The sequence below is a fragment of the Oncorhynchus kisutch genome, unplaced genomic scaffold (assembly GCF_002021735.2).
Source record: "Oncorhynchus kisutch isolate 150728-3 unplaced genomic scaffold, Okis_V2 scaffold3402, whole genome shotgun sequence".
In the NCBI taxonomy this organism is placed as follows: Eukaryota; Metazoa; Chordata; class Actinopteri; order Salmoniformes; family Salmonidae; genus Oncorhynchus; species Oncorhynchus kisutch.
The window spans coordinates 345952-369021 of record NW_022265347.1 but is presented as its reverse complement, the minus strand read 5'-3'; the positions used below and the strand labels follow the sequence as shown (position 1 = coordinate 369021).

At 48.4% G+C, this 23070-nt stretch overlaps 1 protein-coding gene across 2 annotated transcripts in view; it reads right to left on the bottom strand.

The window, feature by feature from the left end:
- Positions 1 to 21135, bottom strand: part of LOC116371601 (tropomodulin-3-like) — a 46843-nt gene extending 25708 nt beyond the window's left edge. Inside the window, exons 1-3 of one of the 2 annotated variants that reach the window (XM_031820493.1) lie at positions 20920 to 21135; positions 5722 to 5935; positions 2813 to 2969 (exon numbers count right to left, since the gene is read on the bottom strand). In XM_031820493.1, the coding sequence (XP_031676353.1) occupies positions 2813 to 2969; positions 5722 to 5847 (283 nt within the window). In that variant the 5' untranslated portion in view covers positions 5848 to 5935; positions 20920 to 21135. The remainder of the gene's footprint in view (positions 1 to 2812; positions 2970 to 5721; positions 5936 to 20919) is intronic. The other variant, XM_031820494.1, reaches the window with a different exon arrangement.
- Between the last annotated feature and the right edge of the window lie 1935 nt (positions 21136 to 23070).

Sequence of the window (23070 nt, the reverse complement as noted above, 5' to 3'; positions counted from 1 at the left end):
TAAAATCAGCCCCTGCTGATAACAAGAGTTGTTGCTATGGTCTGTCACTACACACACAGTGGGATGAGGGAAGAGGAATGTGTGTGAGGTTATTCCTGACAGGCTTCCTCTCCAGAGATCAGGGGCCATGACATCATGGTTCTGGAATTCTACTGGAGGGAGGAACCCTAACCCGGATCTATATACATACTGGAGGGAGGAACCCTAACCCTGTTCTATATACATACTGGAGGTAACAACCCTAACCCTGTTCTATATACATACTGGTACTGGAGGTAACAACCCTAACCCTGCTCTATATACATACTGGAGGTAACAACCCTAACCTTGCTCTATATACATACTGGAGGTAACAACCCTAACCCTGCTCTATATACATACTGGAGGTAACAACCCTAACCCTGCTCTATATACATACTGGAGGGAGGAACCCTAACCCTGCTCTATATACATACTGGAGGTAACAACCCTAACCCTGCTCTATATACATACTGGAGGTAACAACCCTAACCCTGCTCTATATACATACTGGAGGTAACAACCCTAACCCTGCTCTATATACATACTGGAGGTAACAACCCTAACCCTGCTCTATATACATACTGGAGGTAACAACCCTAACCCTGCTCTATATACATACTGGAGGTAACAACCCTAACCCTGCTCTATATACATACTGGAGGTAACAACCCTAACCCAGCTCTATATACATACTGGAGGTAACAACCCTAACCCTGCTCTATATACATACTGGAGGTAACAACCCTAACCCTGCTCTATATACATACTGGAGGTAACAACCCTAACCCTGCTCTATATACATACTGGAGGTAACAACCCTAACCCTGCTCTATATACATACTGGAGGTAACAACCCTAACCTAGCTCTATATACATACATACTGGAGGTAACAACCCTAACCCTGCTCTATATACATACTGGAGGTAACAACCCTAACCCTGCTCTATATACATACTGGAGGGAATAACCCTAACCCTGCTCTATATACATACTGGAGGTAACAACCCTAACCCTGCTCTATATACATACTGGAGGTAACAACCCTAACCCTGCTCTATATACATACTGGAGGTAACAACCCTAACCCTGCTCTATATACATACTGGAGGTAACAACCCTAACCCTGCTCTATATACATACTGGAGGTAACAACCCTAACCCTGCTCTATATACATACTGGAGGTAACAACCCTAACCCTGCTCTATATACATACTGGAGGTAACAACCCTAACCCTGCTCTATATATATACTGGAGGTAACAACCCTAACCCTGCTCTATATACATACTGGAGGTAACATCCCTAACCCTGCTCTATATACATACTGGAGGTAACAACCCTAACCCTGCTCTATATACATACTGGAGGTAACAACCCTAACCCTGCTCTATATACATACTGGAGGTAACAACCCTAACCTAGCTCTATATACATACATACTGGAGGTAACAACCCTAACCCTGCTCTATATACATACTGGAGGTAACAACCCTAACCCTGCTCTATATACATACTGGAGGGAATAACCCTAACCCTGCTCTATATACATACTGGAGGTAACAACCCTAACCCTGCTCTATATACATACTGGAGGTAACAACCCTAACCCTGCTCTATATACATACTGGAGGTAACAACCCTAACCCTGCTCTATATACATACTGGAGGTAACAACCCTAACCCTGCTCTATATACATACTGGAGGTAACAACCCTAACCCTGCTCTATATACATACTGGAGGTAACAACCCTAACCCTGCTCTATATATATACTGGAGGTAACAACCCTAACCCTGCTCTATATACATACTGGAGGTAACATCCCTAACCCTGCTCTATATACATACTGGAGGTAACAACCCTAACCCTGCTCTATATACATACTGGTACTGGAGGTACCAACCCTAACCCTGCTCTATATACATACTGGAGGGAATAACCCTAACCCTGCTCTATGTACATACTGGAGGTAACAACCCTAACCCTGCTCTATATACATACTGGTACTGGAGGTAACAACCCTAACCCTGCTCTACAGTGCCTTGCGAAAGTATTCGGCCCCCTTGAACTTTGCGACCTTTTGCCACATTTCAGGCTTCAAACATAAAGATATAAAACTGTCTTTTTTTGTGAAGAATCAACAACAAGTGGGACACAATCATGAAGTGGAACGACATTTATTGGATACTTCAAACTTTTTTAACAATAAAAACTGAAAAATTGGGCGTGCAAAATTATTCCCCCCCCAGGGTAGCATGCCCCCAGACCACCCCCCAGCTACTTTTGCCACAGCTCCTGAGAAAAATCGTAGTGGAAACACTGCACACGGTCTGAACATACACCAGGTGCCCCCTACCTTTCCTCTCTCCAGAGAAAGACACCACATCATCTCTGTCTTTATACCCCAGGGCCTCCTACCTTTCCTCTCTCCAGAGAAAGACACCACATCATCTCTGTCTTTATACCCCAGGGCCTCCTACCTTTCCTCTCTCCAGAGAAAGACACCACATCATCTCTGTCTTTATACTCCAGGGCCTCCTACCTTTCCTCTCTCCAGAGAAAGACACCACATCATCTCTGTCTTTATACCCCAGGGCCTCCTACCTTTCCTCTCTCCAGAGAAAGACACCACATCATCTCTGTCTTTATACCCCAGGGCCTCCTACCTTTCCTCTCTCCAGAGAAAGACACAACATCATCTCTGTCTTTATACTCCAGGGCCTCCTACCTTTCCTCTCTCCAGAGAAAGACACAACATCATCTCTGTCTTTATACCCCAGGGCCTCCTACCTTTCCTCTCTCCAGAGAAAGACACCACATCATCTCTGTCTTTATACTCCAGGGCCTCCTTCTCCAGAAAACTGAGTAGTTTCTCTCTGCTGTAGGGGCCGGTGGCTGCTTTCACTGTGTGGTCCTTCTGACGCATCGACGCTGGCAGCAATGCATTCTGGGGGGGGGAGACACAGAGGGGTGGATACATGGGTTTATTGACTGATTGATCAATTGGTAATTGGTGAATTCATGTGCCATGTTTAAAAACATTAGGGCTGCATTCGGTGCTGTGTTGTGTTGAGTGGCGTTCCTATGGTTGCCTAGTTAGTGGACTCATCTCCTTCATGCTGTGTATAAGTGAAAGACAAGAAGAATGTTTAAGATGTTCTCTACCTGAGATGTAACAACACATTGGCCTAGTCCCAATACTTCTGTTGAGGTGTGTTGTGTAATATCACAAATAAATGGCTGTTGTACCTCACACTCTGGCCCTTGAAAAGGAAAATTAACCTCACTAAGTCCTGGAAGGGTTTGACTACTCTGCCTCCTCCTCTACTCTGCTGCGCCTCCTCCTCTACTCTGCTGCGCCTCCTCCTCCTCCTCCCCCTCTACTCTGCTGCACCTCCTCCTCCTCCCCCTCTACTCTGCTGCGCCTCCTCCTCCTCTACGCCTCCTCCTCCTCTACTCTGCTGCGCCTCCTCCTCTACTCTGCTGCGCCTCCTCCTCTACTCTGCTGCGCCTCCTCCTCCTCCTCTACTCTGCTGCGCCTCCTCTACTCTGCTGCGCCTCCTCCTCCTCTACTCTGCTGCACCTCCTCCTCCTCCTCCTCTACTCTGCCTCGTCTACTCTGCTGCGCCTCCTCCTCTACTGCGCCTCCGCCTCTACTCTGCTGCGCCTCCTCCTCCTCTACTCTGCTGCACCTCCTCCTCTACTCTACTCTGCTGCGCAGCCTCCTCCTCCTCTACGCCTCCTCCTCCTCTACTCTGCTGCACCTCCTCCTCTACTCTACTCTGCTGCGCCGCCTCCTCCTCCTCCTCCACTCTGCTGCGCCTCCTCCTCCTCTACTGCACCTCCTCCTCCTCCTCTACTGCGCCGCCTCGTCTACTCTGCTGCGCCTCCTCCTCCTCCTCTACTGCGCCTCCTCCTCCTCTACTCTGCTGCGCCTCCCCTCCTCCTCTACTCTGCTGCGCCTCCCCCTCCTCCTCTACTCTGCTGCGCCTCCTCCTCCTCCTCCTCTACTCTGCTGCGCCTCCCCCTCCTCCTCTACTCTGCTGCGCCTCGTCCTCCTCCTCCTCTACTCTGCTGCTGGGATTCTCTGCCTCTAACCCTATTACAGGGGCTGAGTCACTGGCTTGCTGGGGCTCTCTCATGCTGTCCCTGGAGGGGGTGCGTCACCTGAGTGGGTTGATTCACTGTTGTGGTCATCCTGTCTGGGTTGGCGCCCCCCCCCCCTTGGGTTGTGCCGTGGCGGAGATCTTTGTGGGCTATACTCAGCCTTGTCCCAGGATGGTAAGTTGGTGGTTGAAGATATCCCTCTAGTGGTGTGGGGGCTGTGCTTTGGCAAAGTGGGTGGGGTTATATCCTTCCTGTTTGGCCCTGTCCGGGGGTGTCCTCGGATGGGGCCACAGTGTCTCCTGACCCCTCCTGTCTCAGCCTCCAGTATTTATGCTGCAGTAGTTTATGTGTCGGGGGGCTGGGGTCAGTTTGTTATATCTGGAGTACTTCTCCTGTCCTATTCGGTGTCCTGTGTGAATCTAAGTGTGCGTTCTCTAATTCTCTCCTTCTCTCTTTCTTTCTCTCTCTCGGAGGACCTGAGCCCTAGGACCATGCCCCAGGACTACCTGACATGATGACTCCTTGCTGTCCCCAGTCCACCTGGCCATGCTGCTGTTCCAGTTTCAACTGACCTGAGCCCTAGGACCATGCCCCAGGACTACCTGACATGATGACTCCTTGCTGTCCCCAGTCTACCTGGCCATGCTGCTGCTCCAGTTTCAACTTCCACCTGACTGTGCTGCTGCTCTAGTTTCAACTGTTCTGCCTTATTATTATTCGACCATGCTGGTCATTTATGAACATTGAACATCTTGACCATGTTCTGTTATAATCTCCACCCGGCACAGCCAGAAGAGGACTGGCCACCCCACATAGCCTGGTTCCTCTCTAGGTTTCTTCCTAGGTATTGGCCTTTCTAGGGAGTTTTTCCTAGCCACTGTGCTTCTCCACCTGCATTGCTTGCTGTTTGGGGTTTTAGGCTGGGTTTCTGTACAGCACTTTGAGATATCAGCTGATGTACGAAGGGCTATATAAATAAATTTGATTTGATTTGATTTGATTTGCTGCGCCTCGTCCTCCTCCTCCTCTACTCTGCTGCGCCTCCTCCTCCTCTACTCTGCTGCGCCTCCCCCTCCTCCTCTACTCTGCTGCGCCTCCCCCTCCTCCTCTACTCTGCTGCGCCTCGTCCTCCTCCTCCTCTACTCTGCTGCGCCTCCTCCTCCTCCTCCTCTACTCTGCTGCGCCTCCTCCTCCTCCTCCTCTACTCTGCTGCGCCTCCTCCTCCTCCTCTACTCTGCTGCGCCTCCTCCTCCTCTACTCTGCTGCGCCTCCTCCTCCTCTACTCTGCTGCGCCTCCTCCTCCTCTACTCTGCTGCGCCTCCTCCTCCTCTACTCTGCTGCGCCTCCTCCTCCTCTACTCTGCTGCGCCTCCTCCTCCTCTACTCTGCTGCGCCTCCTCCTCCTCTACTCTGCTGCGCCTCCTCCTCCTCTACTCTGCTGCGCCTCCTCCTCCTCTACTCTGCTGCGCCTCCTCCTCCTCCTCCTCCTCTACTCTGCGTGCAAGTCAACATAGAAAAGCTTGGCAGACTGCAAGGTTAAAAATGGATAAGAATGAGATGTCTGTCTGGCGAACAAGGAGAAAACCCCCATACCTCTGGGTCCATCTCCTCCAGGGCAGTCTCCAGTTGTTTGAGTTCCTGCTCTGACAGGTTGTTAAGGATCTCATCCTCGTCAATCTCCTTGTACTTCTCCAGGTCTTTCTTAAACGACAATGCCATGTTCTCTCTCTGCTACACCAACTGCAGACCGGGGTGTCTGTCTGTGTCCCTCTGGGTCCAAGTGTCACACCTAGGGACAGGTAATCTGCTAGAGAGACAGAGGGATGGAGGCAGAGAGGCAGGCAGGCAGACAGAGAGGCAGGCAGGCAGAGAGGCAGGCAGGCAGGCAGAGAGGCAGGCAGGCAGAGAGGCAGGCAGGCAGAGAGGCAGACAGAGGGGGAGAGACAGGCAGACAGAGGCAGGCAGAGGCAGACAGACAGAGAGGCAGACAGACAGACAGACAGACAGACAGACAGACAGGCAGACAGAGGGGGAGAGACAGGCAGAGGCAGGCAGAGGCAGACAGAGGGGGAGAGAGAGGCAGACAGAGGCAGGCAGAGGCAGACAGAGGCAGGCAGGCAGAGGCAGGCAGGCAGAGGCAGGCAGGCAGACAGAGAGTTGCAGGTAGGCAGAGGCAGACAGACAGAGAGGATGATAACATGTGAGTTAGTGGGATCAGTAGGTGATGTAATTAAAGCCAGTCAGACAGCATCTGTCCTCCAGTCTTAAACATCACATAAACTGGGTGGGTTGAGCCCTAGATGCTGATTGTCTGAAAGCTGTGGTATATCAGACCGTATATCACGGGTACGACAAACAAATAGCTTTTTACCTTTCTAATTATGTTGATAACCAGTTTATAATAACAATAAGGCACTTCTGGGATTTGTGTTATACGGCCAATATCGTTGTGTTGGACTAGTAACCGAAAGGTTGCTGGATCGAATCCCTGAGCTGACAAGGTAAAAATCTGTCGTTCTGCCACTGAACAAGGCAGTTAACCCGCTGTTCCCCGGTAGGCCGTCATTGAAAATACGACTTTGTTCTTAACTGACTTTCCTAGCTAAATAAATGTTAAATAAAACTAATCATGAAGCCCTTGACTAGTTGAATCAGGTATGTTTGTCTGGGACAACACCGTGCTGATGGAGGCACAGGAGGACCGGAGTTGGGAAACATGGGTGTCAACTAAAGTTGAGTGGAATTCAATTTTCCGCGACCTTGGCACAGCGGTCATTTTATTTTTAATGCGCAGCAGTCTGGGTGGAGCTGTGTGGTTTAGAGGGAACATTGTTCTCTCTCTCTCTGTTCTGGTCTGTTCTCTCTGTTCTGGTCTGTTCCCTCTCCCACATCGTCCTCTCTCTCTGTTATGTTCTCACCCACATCGTTCTCTCTCTCTGTTCTGTTCCCTCTCTCCCACATCGTCCTCTCTCTCTGTTCTGTTCCCTCTCTCCCACATTGTTCTCTCTCTCTGTTCTGTTCTCTCTCCCACATCGTTCTCCCTCTCTGTTCTGGTCTCTCTCTGTTCTGGTCTCTCTCTGTTCTGGTCTCTCTCTGTTCTGGTCTCTCTCTGTTCTGGTCTCTCTCTGTTCTGGTCTCTCTCTGTTCTGGTCTCTCTCTGTTCTGGTCTCTCTCTCCCTGTTTTGGTCTGTTCTCTCAAGAATTAGAGGTTTACTGTCCACTCCGCCATTAAGGAATCAAACACCACACTAACACAGCAACAGCCTGGAATAAAGTACCACAGTGTGTGAGTCATAATACCCAGAAAACCTAGCGGTCAAACAGGGAAATGGTTCCGGACGTTTTTCCACCATTCATTTTTCCCCGTAGGGGATTTTTTAGAAACACGTAAAATAAGGTCTGTGTTTTGTGCCGGCTTCCCCTGGGGTGATGGTTTGCGTCGGCTTCCCCTGGGGTGATGGTTTGCGTCGGCTTCCCCTGGGGTGATGGTTCGCGTCGGCTTCCCCTGGGGTGATGGTTTGTGTCGGCTTCCCCTTGGGTGATGGTTCGCGTCGGCTTCCCCTTGGGTGATGGTTCGCGCCGGCTTCCCCTGGGGTGATGTTTTGATTACCGTGTAAATCTCTCTCAGACAAAGTGACTTATCAATATATTGGCCTGTATTTACCTCCCAAAAATGAAATGCTAATTAGCTGCCAATGTGGCCATCATAAAGAACTACAAATACCATGATGATCTGGACCAGACTGACGAATCGAGGCAAAGGTAGGAATCCCGGGATTTAACTGTCTAAATGTATTCATGAATAAACTGTCTACATTTCTTTCAAATTGACAATTCTGTGAACCGTCTTGTGAAAGTTTTAAATTGACACAATACCTGTTAGTAAAGGTGTCAGCTAGAGATGACCTACAGGATCTATACCTGTTAGTAAAGGTGTCAGCTAGAGATGACCTACAGGATCTATACCTGTTAGTAAAGGTGTCAGCTAGAGATGACCTACAGGATCTATACCTGTTAGTAAAGGTGTCAGCTAGAGATGACCTACAGGATCTATACCTGTTAGTAAAGGTGTCAGCTAGAGATGACCTACAGGATCTATACCTGTTAGTAAAGGTGTCAGCTAGAGATGACCTACAGGATCAATACCTGTTAGTAAAGGTGTCAGCTAGAGATGACCTACAGGATCAATACCTGTTAGTAAAGGTGTCAGCTAGAGATGACCTACCGGATCTATACCTGTTAGTAAAGGTGTCAGCTAGAGATGACCTACAGGATCTATACCTGTTAGTAAAGGTGTCAGATAGAGATGACCTACAGGATCTATACCTGTTAGTAAAGGTGTCAGCTAGAGATGACCTACAGGATCTATACCTGTTAGTAAAGGTGTCAGCTAGAGATGACCTACAGGATCTATACCTGTTAGTAAAGGTGTCAGCTAGAGATGACCTACAGGATCTATACCTGTTAGTAAAGGTGTCAGCTAGAGATGACCTACAGGATCTATACCTGTTAGTAAAGGTGTCAGCTAGAGATGACCTACAGGATCTATACCTGTTAGTAAAGGTGTCAGCTAGAGATGACCTACAGGATCTATACCTGTTAGTAAAGGTGTCAGATAGAGATGACCTACAGGATCTATACCTGTTAGTAAAGGTGTCAGATAGAGATGACCTACAGGATCTATACCTGTTAGTTAAGGTGTCAGCTAGAGATGACCTACAGGAGCATGCTGGGATTTGTAGTTTTGCACGATGTCTACTTTAATACTAATTAGCATTTTAGAATCGGAGAGTAAATAGAGTCGAACATATTGATAAAATAAACCTTTTAAATGAATTGTATAAAAACAATTGGAAACATTTCCCTGTTTGACCGTTAGGTTTTATGGGTATTATGACACCTCCACTGTGGTGCTCTATAGCAGAGGGTTAACAGGGGAATAACAGGCTCACTCTGCCCTAATGGAAAGTAAATGAGAGCAGATGAAATGTCAGCATTCATGATGATCGTAATGTTGATCACAACCATTGCTGGCTATTGATGATGCAAATCAGGTTCTGAAAACTGGGATAACGTCCGAGTCCAGTCCACAGCCTGATAATACCAAGACCAGGTAGGACTCCCTCCTGAATAAGTTCCAGACGATGTAGTCTATTCTAATAGGTTATAGGCCGTGTTTAAATCTAGCGTAGGCCTAACTAAGCCCTGAACCAGGAGTTAAATATCCATGATGGTAAAATCCAACTAACTGCAGACAGTTTATCTGTGGGATAATAACATGTGTTTCAGTCCCCTGTTGGAACGACCGCCAGCTTTCAAGGTCTAGAAAAACCCTTTCTGACAGAAAACGTTCTGACATTGTAGATCCAAATCCACAACACACCCATCAGTATCTAAACCACCTGACTGTTAAGCTCTGAGTTTCATTAGCTGAGACTGGAAGACAGAGTGGCCAGCGAGGTCTGACTGGAGACCACAGACTTGTAGACTAATCTACACACACGTCATTCTCTTACCACAATGTCAACTCAGCTCTTACGTCATCTATCTACTTTCTCTGTGTAGTCAACACCACCTTCACACTTAACCACTCTCACAGGTTATAAAACCCATACTAATGGCTGTTCTTCTGTCTCCTCCAGGACCCTCCAGGTGATTAGGTGGAGTAGACAGTCCAGACAGGAGTAATGGAGCATGGAAGGGAGGTAATGATGATAATGGTCTGGGAGGATCCATTAGTAGAGTCTGATTGATTCCATTCTCCGAGCTCTACTAATCATCCTAGACAACAGCAGGTATCTCAGAGCCAATAACACCCCCACAACATACTACAACCAGCCTCTCTAGATAGAGATGTACAGTACACAGAGCCAATAACACCACCACAACATACTACAACCAGCCTCTCTAGTTATAGATGTACAGTACACAGAGCCAATAACACACCCACAACATACTACAACCAGCCTCTCTAGTTATAGATGTACAGTACACAGAGCCAATAACACCACCACAACATACTACAACCAGCCTCTCTAGTTATAGATGTACAGTAGACAGAGCCAATAACACCACCACAACACACTACAACCAGCCTCTCTAGTTATAGATGTACAGTACACACACACTGTTACATTCTCCAGTTTCTGTGTTTTGGGTTTGTTTGTGTACACACCACTACTCCCCTACATTACACACACCACTACCCACCCCCCTCCACACACACACACACACACACACACACAAAACTAAAACACGACACACACCTCTGAGGGAAAAGTCACATGAGCTGGCTGTATGCAAAGTCATGCTCACCTCAGTCACCTGTGTTTACTGCAGAAACTGTCCAGATGTACAGGGACTCCACAAGGCCAGGAGAAACTGTCCAGATGTACAGGGACTTCACAAGGCCAGGAGAAACTGTCCAGATATACAGGGACTTCCACAGGGTCAGGAGAAACTGTCCAGATGTACAGGGACTTCACAAGGCCAGGAGAAACTGTCCAGATGTACAGGGACTTCACAAGGCCAGGAGAAACTGTCCAGATGTACAGGGACTTCACAAGGCCAGGAGAAACTGTCCAGATGTACAGGGACTTCACAAGGCCAGGAGAAACTGTCCAGATATACAGGGACTTCCACAGGGTCAGGAATAAGGGGTTGCTGTATAAAGACTGGACCGATTTCTCCCTCTAGACTGAAACATCTAAATCTAGTCCCATTGAAGAAAACTCAAATAAATAAATATCTATAAATATAATTGCCACAACCTAACAATCCAATGACCAGCTTTAGCTTCAAACTGTAAACACAGTCGAGGTCGACCGATTAATCAGAATGGCCCATTAATTAGTGGGCCCTACGTGTCCCACCCGCCGTGGGCCCTACGTGTCCCACCCTCCGTGGGCCCTACGTGTCCCACCCGCCGTGGGCCCTACGTGTCCCACCCGCCGTGGGCCCTACGTGTCCCACCCGCCGTGGGCACCCTTTGTGGGCCCTACGTGTCCCACCCTCCGTGGGCCCTACGTGTCCCACCCTCCGTGGGCCCTACGTGTCCCACCCTCCGTGGTCCCTACGTGTCCCACCCTCCGTGGGCCCTACGTGTCCCACCCTCCGTGGGCCCTACGTGTCCCACCCTCCGTGGGCCCTACGTGTCCCACCCTCCGTGGGCCCTACGTGTCCCACCCTCCGTGGGCCCTACTTGTCCCACCCTCCGTGGGCCCTACGTGTCCCACCCGCTGTGGGCCCTACGTGTCCCAGCCCTACGTGTCCCACCCTCCGTGGGCCCTACGTGTCCCACCCTCCGTGGGCCCTACGTGTCCCACCCTCCTTGGGCCCTACGTGTCCCACCCTCCGTGGGCTCTACGTGTCCCACCCTCCGTGGGCTCTACGTGTCCCACCCTCCGTGGGCTCTACGTGTCCCACCCTCCGTGGGCTCTACGTGTCCCACCCTCCGTGGGCTCTACGTGTCCCACCCTCCGTGGGCCCTGCTTGTCAACCAGAAGGATACATAATGATTACTTTGCCAGCTACCGGTAGAAACTGCGTTTTAAGTAGAACTAATGCACTTTTTTCACAGAGCGACATAGCTCGGCCTACCTAGCAACGTTAGCTCACAGTATCCCCTTTTCAACGTTGTTTTTCCAGAGTGTTTCATCGCTGCTGACAGACTATCTGATGGACCACGTCAAATTGGATCGCTAGCTAACAACAGATCACGTCAAATTGGATCACTAGCTAACAACAGATCACGTCAATACGGCTCGATGACAAGCTGTCAGGGGATCAACTCGATGGCTATATGCAAATACGCTTTGATTTGCTTGTCATATCAATGGTGGTGGTGACAGTAATCCGACTGACAACTTTACCAAGACAACAACTTGCCGATGTCAAACTCTTTCCAAACACCTAATCTCTAATGAAGCTAGCTAAATGACCCGTTTGCTTAGCTAGCTAAATGACCCGTTTGCTTAGCTAGCTAAATGACCCGTTTGCTTAGCTAGCTAAATGACCCGTTTGCTTAGCTAGCCAAATGACCCGTTTGCTTAGCTAGCCAAATGACCCGTTAGCAAGTACCTTGCTGTATAACTCTGATGATAGAGATAAATGTCTAGTTGTGACTGTGCTCTTCAGGACGTGATGATATTACAACCAAATAGTTGGAACATTTATTTCACAATTCCTTGGAAACGGCACGTTGTTGTCAATGGTTTTAGCAGAGCTGGTTCTTGACCCCAGCAGACTAATTGAACGGTCTGCACCGTATTGTGTTTCTGATAACGACCTTTACTATCCTAGGGGTGATAAACTAACCTCTCATATCTCTCCCTATTGTCTATCATTTACTATCCTAGGGGTGATAAACTAACCTCTCATATCTCTCCCTATTGTCTCTCCTTTACTATCCTAGGGGTGATAAACTAACCTCTCATATCTCCCCCTATTGTCTCTCCTTTACTATCCTAGGGGTGATAAACTAACCTCTCATATCTCCCCCTATTGTCTCTCCTTTACTATCCTAGGGGTGATAAACTAACCTCTCATATCTCTCCTTATCTCTCCCATATCCCCTCATATCTCTCCCATATCCCCTCATATCTCTCCTTATCATCTCTCCCATGTCCCCTCATATCCCCCCCATATCTATCCTTATCATCTCTCCCATGTCCCCTCATATCTCTCCTTATCATCTCTCCCATATCCCCTCATATATCTCCTTATCATCTCTCCCATGTCCCCTCATATCTCCTTATCATCTCTCCCATGTCCCCTCATCTCTCCCATATCTCTCCTCCTCATCTCTCCCCTTATCATCTCTCCCATATCTCTCCTTATCATCTCTACCATATCCCCTCATATATCTCCTTATCATCTCTCCCATGTCCCCTCATATATCTCCTTATCATCTCTCCCATGTCCCCTCATATATCTCCTTATCATCTCTCCCATATCTCTCCTTATCTCTCCCATATCTCTCCTTATCTCTCCCTATCCCCGCATATCTCTCCTTATCCCCTCATATCTCTCCTTATCCCCTCATATCTCTCCTTATCCCCTCATATCTCTCCTTATCCCCTCATATCTCTCCTTATCCCCTCATATCTCTCCTGCTCATCTCTCCCATATCCCCTTTGGGGAAGCAGGGTAGCCTAGTGGTTAGAGCGTTGGACTAGTAACCGGAAGGTTGCAAGTTCAAACCCCCGAACTGACAAGGTACAAATCTGTCGTTCTGCCCCTGAAGAGGCAGTTCCTAGGCCGTCATTGAAAATAAGAATTTGTTCTTAACTGACTTGCCTGGTTAAATAAAGGTTAAATTAAATATCTCTCCTTATCCCCTCATATCTCTCCCCATATCTCTCCTCCTCATCTCTCCTTATCCCCTCATCTCTCCTTATCATCTCTCCCATATCCCCTCATATCTCTCCTTATCATCTCTCCCATATCCCCTCATATCTCTCCTTATCACCTCTCTCATATCTCTCCTTATCATCTCTCCCATATCCCCTCATATCTCTCCTCCTCATCTCTCCTTATCCCCTCATATCTCTACTTATCATCTCTCCTCCTCATCTCTCCCATATCCCCTCATACCTCTCCTTATCATCTCTTCCATATCCCCTCATATCTCTCCTTATCATCTCTCCCATATCCCCTCATACCTCTCCTTATCATCTCTTCCATATCCCCTCATATCTCTCCTTATCATCTCTCCCATATCCCCTCATATCTCTCCTTATCATCTCTCCCATATCCCCTCATATCTCTCCTTATCATCTCCCCCATATCTCTCCTTATCACCTCTCTCATATCTCTCCTTATCATCTCTCCCATCTCTCCTCCTCATCTCTCCTTATCCCCTCATATCTCTACTTATCATCTCTCCCATATCCCCTCATATATCTCCTCCTCATCTCTCCCATATCCCCTCATACCTCTCCTTATCATCTCTTCCATGTCCCCTCATATCTCTCCTTATCATCTCTCCCATATATCTCCCATATCCCCTCATATCTCTCCTCCTCATCTCTCCCATATCCCCTCATTCCCTCCCTCCTCTGTCCTGCTGTCTTCTCTGTTCTCTTCTTTCCCTCCCTCCTCTGTCCTGCTGTCTTCTCTGTTCTGCTCTCTTCTCTGTTCTCTTCTTTCCCTCCCTCCTCTGTACTGCTCTCTTCTCTGTTCTCCTCTCTGCTCTGCTGGTGTGGGACACTCCCTTCTAGAGTGGCTGGGGAAAGGCAGAGCCCTGATGAAAAAACAGATGGAGCAGAGGAGAGAGGCAAGGAGGAAGAGAGAGAGAGTGAGGTAAAGAGAGAGAGAGAGAGGTAAAGAGAGAGAGAGAGAGGGGTAAAGAGAGAGAGGTAAAGAGAGAGAGAGAGGTAAGAGAGAGAGAGAGAGGTAAAGAGGGAGAGAGAGAGGTAAAGAGGGAGAGAGAGAGGTAAAGAGGGAGAGAGAGAGGTAAAGAGGGAGAGAGAGAGGTAAAGAGGGAGAGAGAGAGGTAAAGAGGTAAAGAGAGAGAGGTAAAGAGTGAGAGGTAAAGAGAGAGAGAGAGAGGTAAAGAGTGAGAGGTAAAGAGAGAGAGAGAGAGAGGTAAAGAGAGAGAGAGAGAGAGAGAGAGAGAGGTAAAGAGGAGAGAGAGAGGTAAGAGAGAGAGAGAGAGGTAAAGAGAGAGAGAGAGAGTAAAGAGAGAGAGAGAGAGAGAGGTAAAGAGAGAGAGAGAGAGAGAGGTAAAGAGAGAGAGAGAGAGGTAAAGAGAGAGAGAGAGAGAGAGTAAAGGAGAGAGAAGAGAGAGAGAGAGGTAAAGAGAGAGAGGTAAGAGAGAGAGGTAAGAGAGAGAGAGAGAGGGTAAGATGAGAGGTAAAGAGAGAGAGAGAGAGAGGTAAGAGTGAGAGGTAAAGAGAGAGAGAGAGAGAGGTAAAGAGAGAGAGAGAGAGAAGAGAGAGAGAGGTAAAGAGGGAGAGAGAGAGGTAAAGAGGGGAGAGAGAGAGAGGTAAAGAGTGAGAGGTAAAGAGAGAGAGAGAGAGAGGGTAAGAGTGAGAGGTAAAGAGAGAGAGAGAGAGAAGGTAAAGAGAGAAGAGAGAGAGAGAGAGAGAGGAGAGGTAAAAGAGAGAGAGAGAGAGAGAGAGAGGTAAGAGGAGAGAGAGAGGTAGAGATAGAGAGAGATAGAGAGAGAGAGAGGTAAGAGAGAGAGAGAGAGGTAAAGAGAGAGAGGTAAAGAGAGAGAGAGAGAGGTAAAGAGAGAGAGAGAGGTAAGAGAGAGGTAAAGAGAGAGAGAGAGAGAGAGAGAGAGAGAGAGGTAAAGAGAGAGAGGTAAAGAGAGAGAGAGAGAGAGAGAGAGAGAGAGGTAAAGAGAGAGGGAGAGAGGTAAAGAGAGAGAGAGAGAGAGGTAAAGAGAGAGGTAAAGAGAGAGAGAGGTAAAGAGAGAGGGAGAGAGGTAAAGAGAGAGAGAGAGAGGTAAAGAGAGAGAGAGAGAGAGGTAAAGAGAGAGAGAGAGAGAGAGAGAGAGAGAGAGAGAGGTAAGAGAGAGAGAGAGAGAGAGGTAAAGAGAGAGAGAGAGAGAGAGAGAGGTAAAGAGAGAGAGAGAGAGAGGTAAAGAGAGAGAGAGAGGTAAAGAGGGAGAGAGAGAGAGAGGTAAAGAGAGAGAGAGAGAGAGAGGTAAAGAGAGAGAGAGAGAGAGGTAAAGAGAGAGAGAGAGAGAGAGAGGTAAAGAGAGAGAGAGAGAGAGAGAGGTAAAGAGAGAGAGAGAGGGGTAAAGAGAGAGAGAGGTAAAGAGAGAGAGAGGTAAAGAGAGAGAGGTAAAGAGAGAGAGGTAAAGAGAGAGAGAGAGAGGTAAAGAGAGAGAGAGAGGTAAAGAGAGAGAGAGAGAGGTAAAGAGGAGAGAGAGAGGTAAAGGTGAGGAGAGAGAGAGAGGTAAAGAGAGAGAGAGGAGTAAGAGAGAGAGAGAGGTAAAGAGAGAGAGAGAGAGGTAAAGAGAGAGAGAGAGGTAAAGAGAGAGAGAGAGGTAAAGAGAGAGAGGTAAAGAGTGAGAGAGAGAGAGGTAAAGAGAGAGAGAGAGAGAGGTAAAGAGAGAGAGAGAGAGAGAGAGAGAGGGGTAAAGAGGGAGAGAGAGGTAAAGAGAGAGAGAGAGAGAGAGAGGTAAAGAGAAGAGAGAGAGAGAGGTAAAGAGAGAGAGAGAGGTAAGAGAGAAGAGAGAGAGAAAGAAGAAGAAGAGAGAGAGAGAGAGAGATAGGTAAAGAGAGAGAGAGAGAGTAAAGAGAGAGAGAGGGTAAGAGAGAGAGAGAGGTAAAGAGAGAGAGAGAGAGGTAAAGAGGGAGAGAGAGGTAAAGAGAGAGGGAGAGAGGTAAAGAGAGAGAGAGAGAGAGAGAGAGGTAAAGAGAGAGAGGTAAAGAGAGAGAGAGAGAGAGAGAGGTAAAGAGAGAGAGAGAGGTAAAGAGGGAGAGAGAGAGGTAAAGAGAGAGAGGTAAAGAGAGAGAGGTAAAGAGAGAGAGAGAGAGAGAGGGTAAAGAGAGAGAGAGAGAGAGAGGTAAAGAGAGAGAGAGAGGTAAAGAGAGAGGAGAGAGAGAGAGAGAGGTAAAGAGAGAGAGAGAGAGAGATAAAGAGAGAGAGAGGTAAAGAGAGAGAGAGAGAGATAAAGAGAGAGAGGTAAGAGAGAGAGAGAGAGAAGAGAGAGAGAGAGAGAGTAAAGAGAGAGGTAAAGAGAGAGAGAGAGGAGAGAAGAGGTAAAGAGAGAGAGTAATAGAGAGAGAGAGAGAGTACAGAGAGGAGAGAGTTAAAGAAGAGAGCGAGAGGTAAGATGGAGAGAGAGAGGTAAAGAAGAGAGAGATATGTCAGCGAGAGCGAGAGAGAGAGTGTTAAAGAGCCGATAGGTAGCGAGAGAGAGCGGAGAGGTCAAGAGAGAGAGAGAGGTAAGAGAGAGAAGGGTAGAGAAGGTAAAGAGGTAGAGAGAGGTGAAAGAGAGAGGGAGTGAGAGGTCAATAGAGAGAGAGAGAGGTAAAGAGGAGAGAAGAGGTAAAGAAGAGAGAGAGAGTAAGGAAGAGAGAGAGAGGTAAGGAGAGAGAAGAGAGGGTAAAGAGAGAGAGAGCGAGAGAGGTAAAGAGAGAGAGATAGATAGTAAAGAGAGAAGAGAGAGAGGTAAAAGATAGAGGAGAGAGAGAGCGAGAAGGAGAGAGAGAGAGAGAGAGAGAGAGAGAGAGAGAGAGAGGTAAAAGAGAGAGGTAAAGAGGGAGGAATGGAAGGATGAAATGCTGACAGGGAAGTCACTGTGGTGGTAAAACAACAAACCTGAAATGAAACGTGGATTGAGGGAGGTGGGGTTGGAGGAGGTACAAAGTGGTACTTTAAAAAAGCCGCAGCTTGCCCTATCTGTCTGCCCCTCTCTCTCCTACCCCTCCTCGTCTGTCTGCCTCTCTCTCTCCTACGTCTCCCTCTACCCCTCCTCGTCTGTCTGCCTCTCTCTCTCTCCTACGTCTCCCTCTACCCCTCCTCGTCTATCCTCTCATCTATTTCTGCTACAGCTCACTGGTTGGACACAAACACACAATCCCCTCACTACCCCCAGTCTGCAGGCTCTACACACTATCCCCTCACTACCCACAGTCTGCAGGCTCTACACACTATCCCCTCACTACCCACAGTCTGCAGGCTCTACACACTATCCCCTCACTATCCCCAGTCTGCAGGCTCTACACACTATCCCCTCACTACCCCCAGTCTGCAGGCTCTACACACTATCCCCTCACTACCCACAGTCTGCAGACTCTACACACTATCCCCTCACTACCCACAGTCTGCAGGCTCTACACACTATCCCCTCACTACCCACAGTCTGCAGGCTCTACACACTATCCCCTCACTATCCCCAGTCTGCAGGCTCTACACACTATCCCCTCACTACCCCCAGTCTGCAGGCTCTACACACTATCCCCTCACTGCCCACAGTCTGCAGGCTCTACACACTATCCCCTCACTGCCCACAGTCTGCAGGCTCTACACACTATCCCCTCACTATCCCCAGTCTGCAGGCTCTAAACACTATCCCCTCACTACCCACAGTCTGCAGGCTCTACACACTATCCCCTCACTACCCACAGTCTGCAGGCTCTACACACTATCCCCTCACTACCCACAGTCTGCAGGCTCTACACACTATCCCCTCACTACCCACAGTCTGCAGACTCTACACACTATCCCCTCACTACCCACAGTCTGCAGGCTCTACACACTATCCCCTCACTACCCACAGTCTGCAGGCTCTACCCACACAGGCACCTTTGAGGGTTGAAGTCAAGACACGTGACAGAAGTGTCCCCCAGGACTGGGCAGCGTGACAGAAGTGTCCCCCAGGACTGGGCAGCGTGACAGAAGTTAGTGTCCTCTCCAACCTCTGCTCGGCGGCAGACAGAAACAACATGGCAGAGAATTCCCCCCACAAACACTATCTGGTGTAATAACCGTTTAAATGATTACACCTTCCCAACTCTAATGGTAGAAGTATGAGCATCCTGCTAACAGGCTGATTTCTCCCTCTGTTGGAGCGGACAGAAGTAGAACCGGCTGAGCAGTATCAGACCTGATTATCCTGCTAACAGGCTGATATTCACACACACACACAACATGCTGAGTTGGCATCTCTGAGCCTGTTAACCTGCTCCGGATCAGCTGTAGCTAACACATTTGTTGTTGTTGTCGTGTAGGAGACAGACAGACAGACGGACAGGACAGGACACACTGCCCTCGCTTGGATGAAAGTCTGCTAAAAGGCATCTCTCTCTCAAGTGAACGGCACTATGACCTCTGTCTTTATACTGCAGACAGAACTACTGTCCCTCAGGACTGGACCACGTGACAGAACCGTCCCCAGGACTGGGCGGAGTGACAGAACCATCCCCCAGGACAGGGCGGAGTGACAGAACCATCCCCCAGGACTGGGCGGAGTGACAGAACCATCCCCCAGGACTGGGCGGAGTGACAGAACCATCCCCCAGGACTGGGCGGAGTGACAGAACCATCCCCCGGGACTGGGCGGAGTGACAGAACCATCCCCCGGGACTGGGCGGAGTGACAGAACCATCCCCCGGGACTGGGCGGCGTGACAGAACCATCCCCCAGGACTGGGCGGCGTGACAGAACCATCCCCCAGGACTGGGCGGCGTGACAGAACCATCCCCCAGGACTGGGCGGCGTGACAGAACCATCCCCCAGGACTGGGCGGAGTGACAGAACCATCCCCCAGGACTGGGCGGAGTGACAGAACCATCCCCCAGGACTGGGCGGAGTGACAGAACCATCCCCCAGGACTGGGCGGAGTGACAGAACCATCCCCCAGGACTGGGCGGCGTGACAGAAGTTAGTGTTTTTCTCTTTAATGGTAAAGCTTAGGGTCTGGAGGGGACATGCTGATTGTAGATCTGTGCCTGTGATCAACTTCACACCTGGGCTAACTCACCCGTTTCCTTATAAAGGCTTTCCTAGACGGCTTGGGCCACACCCTGCATTCAGAACAAAGCCGTGTTGTGACCACATAAGAGATGCAGTCTTTCAGGTGGCAGATAAGGATTGGAAGCCACTAAATAAGCACCTTTTGTGGAGGGCTGCTGAACCTGGGGTGTATCACGGGACATGAGGCATTGTTTCTGCTGCTACTAACAATGGAAGTGCCAGCGCACACACACACTGCATCTGCTATTTTTCTTTCTATCTTTCTTTCACACACACACACACACACACACACACACACACACACACACACACACACACACCCCTTGTTTACATGGTAAACAGTCTGAAATGCATGACAACCATGCCGAGTTGAGCAAGACCCACGTTTAACTGAGCCACCTCTGTAAAACCTTATAGTTAAGATGGGCAGCTAGCTAGCTGAGTGAATTTCAAAACGGATTGGTTTATTGTTCTGACAACGACAGACTATACCTGTTGTCTTCGGCGTATGTGACAAATAAACTGTGATTTGACAGACAGGCGCGGCCCTGTTGCGACAGGGAGGTGGCGTACTGGGGTCCACAGGTCCTGTAGCGATGCTGTAGGACCCTGATCAACAACAACAAATACTAACTTGGCAATGCCCTAAAACATACAAGCTGTAACGTTAGTAGGTAAATGAAGTCACACTAGCTAGCTAGTATAATAACAAGATTTATTTAGTTCACCAGTTTTCTATATGATTCTGATTCAGTAGCTACGGACTATTTCGACCAAATAAATCGAAATAACTAGGTAACTAACTGTCTGTCTGATAATATAACTAGGTAACTAACTTAGCTGATTAGCTAACTAGAGATGAGGAACAGAGCTAAGAGGGCAATGGTGACAAAGTTATTACCAAAGACATTGGAGATAAGAGGAGAGAGCAAGAAACCGTAAACTAGGGCGTATTCATTACGCCCATTCTGTTGCAAATCGTTTCCTAAACGGAAGCAAATCGAACGAATAGAAAATCCCGTCTTGTTCTGTTAAACGGTAAACAGTTTCCGTAACGAATACGCCCCTGAACTGCCTACACAGTCCAACATCATCCCATAACTAGCTGGCTAACTACAGCTATCAAGTCACAGATTTATCCGCATCGGATCATTAGGTAGTTACCAAATCTGTCAACACAAACACCAAGCTTGTATCTCTCACTGGCAGACGGAGAAGCACGAAACGTCAGCTAACTTAGCATAGCCAGATAGCTAACTGGCTAGCGAAATAGTGAAATGGCCACACGATTGCTGTATCTAACGTTAGATAGCGGGCAAAACGATTCACAAATGTGTAACCTCGATGGATGCTCACCTGAATCTACAGCGACTGGGCAAATTCAATCCACACGTCTTCAGTTCACTCCAGAAGGCGCAAGCTATCAAATGACAGTAGCTAGTTACTTACTGTACTGCTCCAATGAATACGACGGCTTCACTGCTACTCACTTTCTATCTCACCCCAAGGGCGGTAACACAGGAAGAGAGACACTGGACACAGTACCCAATGTACGGCTGGGTCTCTAGCTCTGAAAGCCGACTCAGCCAATAGACGGAGAGGAGATCTACCACTGACCAATGAGCTTTCTCCATTTCTACGAGTCAGCCCACCTCTGATAAGCAAAGGACCAATCCGCAGCGGTTTCAATGTAGGACGCACGCAAAGGTATGTAGGACAAGCGGTAAGCACTGAGGTAATAATAAGAAGAGTAACGTATGAAGTTGCCCTAGAAAACACTGATCTAAGGTCTGTTGTGTCTCTCCTACGTGGTTATGGTAAGGATTTGGGGAGAGTAAGCTGATCCTTGAAGTCACGTAGATCGATTCATTACTCTCTTTTTTATTTCTAAAGCTCTCTTACATAAACCTCTGCCATACCTAACATCATTAATAAACTTTAGATGTAGGAATGACGAAACCCGGTCTCAGGGATGGCTAACTGGAGATTCCTTCAGTCTACACAGATTTGGGTAAATCATCTTTTGGTTTCTTTGCACCCCATGTATGGAACGACTAAATCTACTAGTGCCTCTTGGACTGTTCACATTGTTGATCAAGAACCTCTTTGCTGAAGAATGTGATTGTTTCTCTTGTCTTGTCTTGACTATATTCTGTAACTTGTATATTTGCGTGATGTTGTGTTTATAAATGGTCTGAATGCAGGGCTCCCTTGTAAAAGAGATAAACACCTCAATGGGACTTTAAAGGTGAAATGAAACAATACAACACAATCCCAGATCAGTTTTCAGGGCTTCTGATTGGTCAACATCTGTATAGAGAACTGTCATGTAAGTGTACAACTATGTGATTATACCTACCGATGCATCCATTGACACCTTGTGACTGTTGGCTGTTTAGACTTTAGAGTGGCCTCTCTCTCTCTCTCTCAATTCAATTCAATTCAATTCAAGGGCTTTATTGGCATGGGAAACATGTGTTAACATTGCCAAAGCAAGTGCCAAAGTCTCTCTCTCTCTCTCTCTCTCTCTCTCTCTCTCTCTCTCTCTCTCTCTCTCTCTCTCTCTCTCTCTCTCTCTCTCTCTGTGTCTCTGTGTCTCTCTCTCTCTCTCTCTGTGTCTCTGTGTCTCTCTCTCTCTCTCTCTCTGTGTCTCTGTGTCTCTCTCTCTCTCTCTCTCTCTGTGTCTCTCTCTCTGTCTCTCTCTCTCTCTCTGTCTCTCTCTCTCCCTCTCTGTCTCTCTCTCTCTCTGTCTGTCTCTCTCTCTGTCTCTCTCTCTCTTTGTCTCTCTCTCTCTCTCTGTGTCTGTCTCTCTCTCTGTCTCTCTCTCTCTCTGTCTCTCTCTCTCTCTGTGTCTCTCTCTATCGCTCTCTCTCTCTGTTTTTCTCTCTGTCTCTCTCTCTCTCTGTCTCTCTGTCTCTCTCGGTCTCTCTCTGTCTCTCTCTGTCTCTCTGTCTCTCTCTCTCTCTCAGCCCTGTAACAGTAGACTGTTCTGGCAATAGAACTGGTCTCGGAAGTTGCAGATGCTTGGTGACAAAGACACTAAAGCTGGAAATACAGAACTCCACTGTCCCCCCTTTACATAGTCATAGTTATTGTATTATTAGTGTGTGTGTGTGTGTGTGTTCACTTGTGCTTGTGTATTTGTGTGTGTTTGCATACTGGGTGTGAATTTGTGTGAGCGTATGTGCGTCTGATTGTGCGCACACCCGTCTGTGTGTGTGCGCGCGTGCGTGTGTGCTTGCGTTGGTGCGTGTGTGTCAACCACAGGAGGTTGGTGGCACCTTAATCAGGGAGGACAGGCTCCTGATCATGTCTGGAGAGGAATACGATGGACTGGTGTCAAATACATCAAACACCTGGTTTCCATGGTTTCCCTGACTTTGATGCCATTCCATTCGCTCCGTTCCAGACATTATTATGAGCCGTCCTCCCCTCAGCAGCCTCCCCTGGTGTGTGTGATGGTGTCATAACATCTTGTCCATTTCCACTCCCTCCTGAGAGCCATCT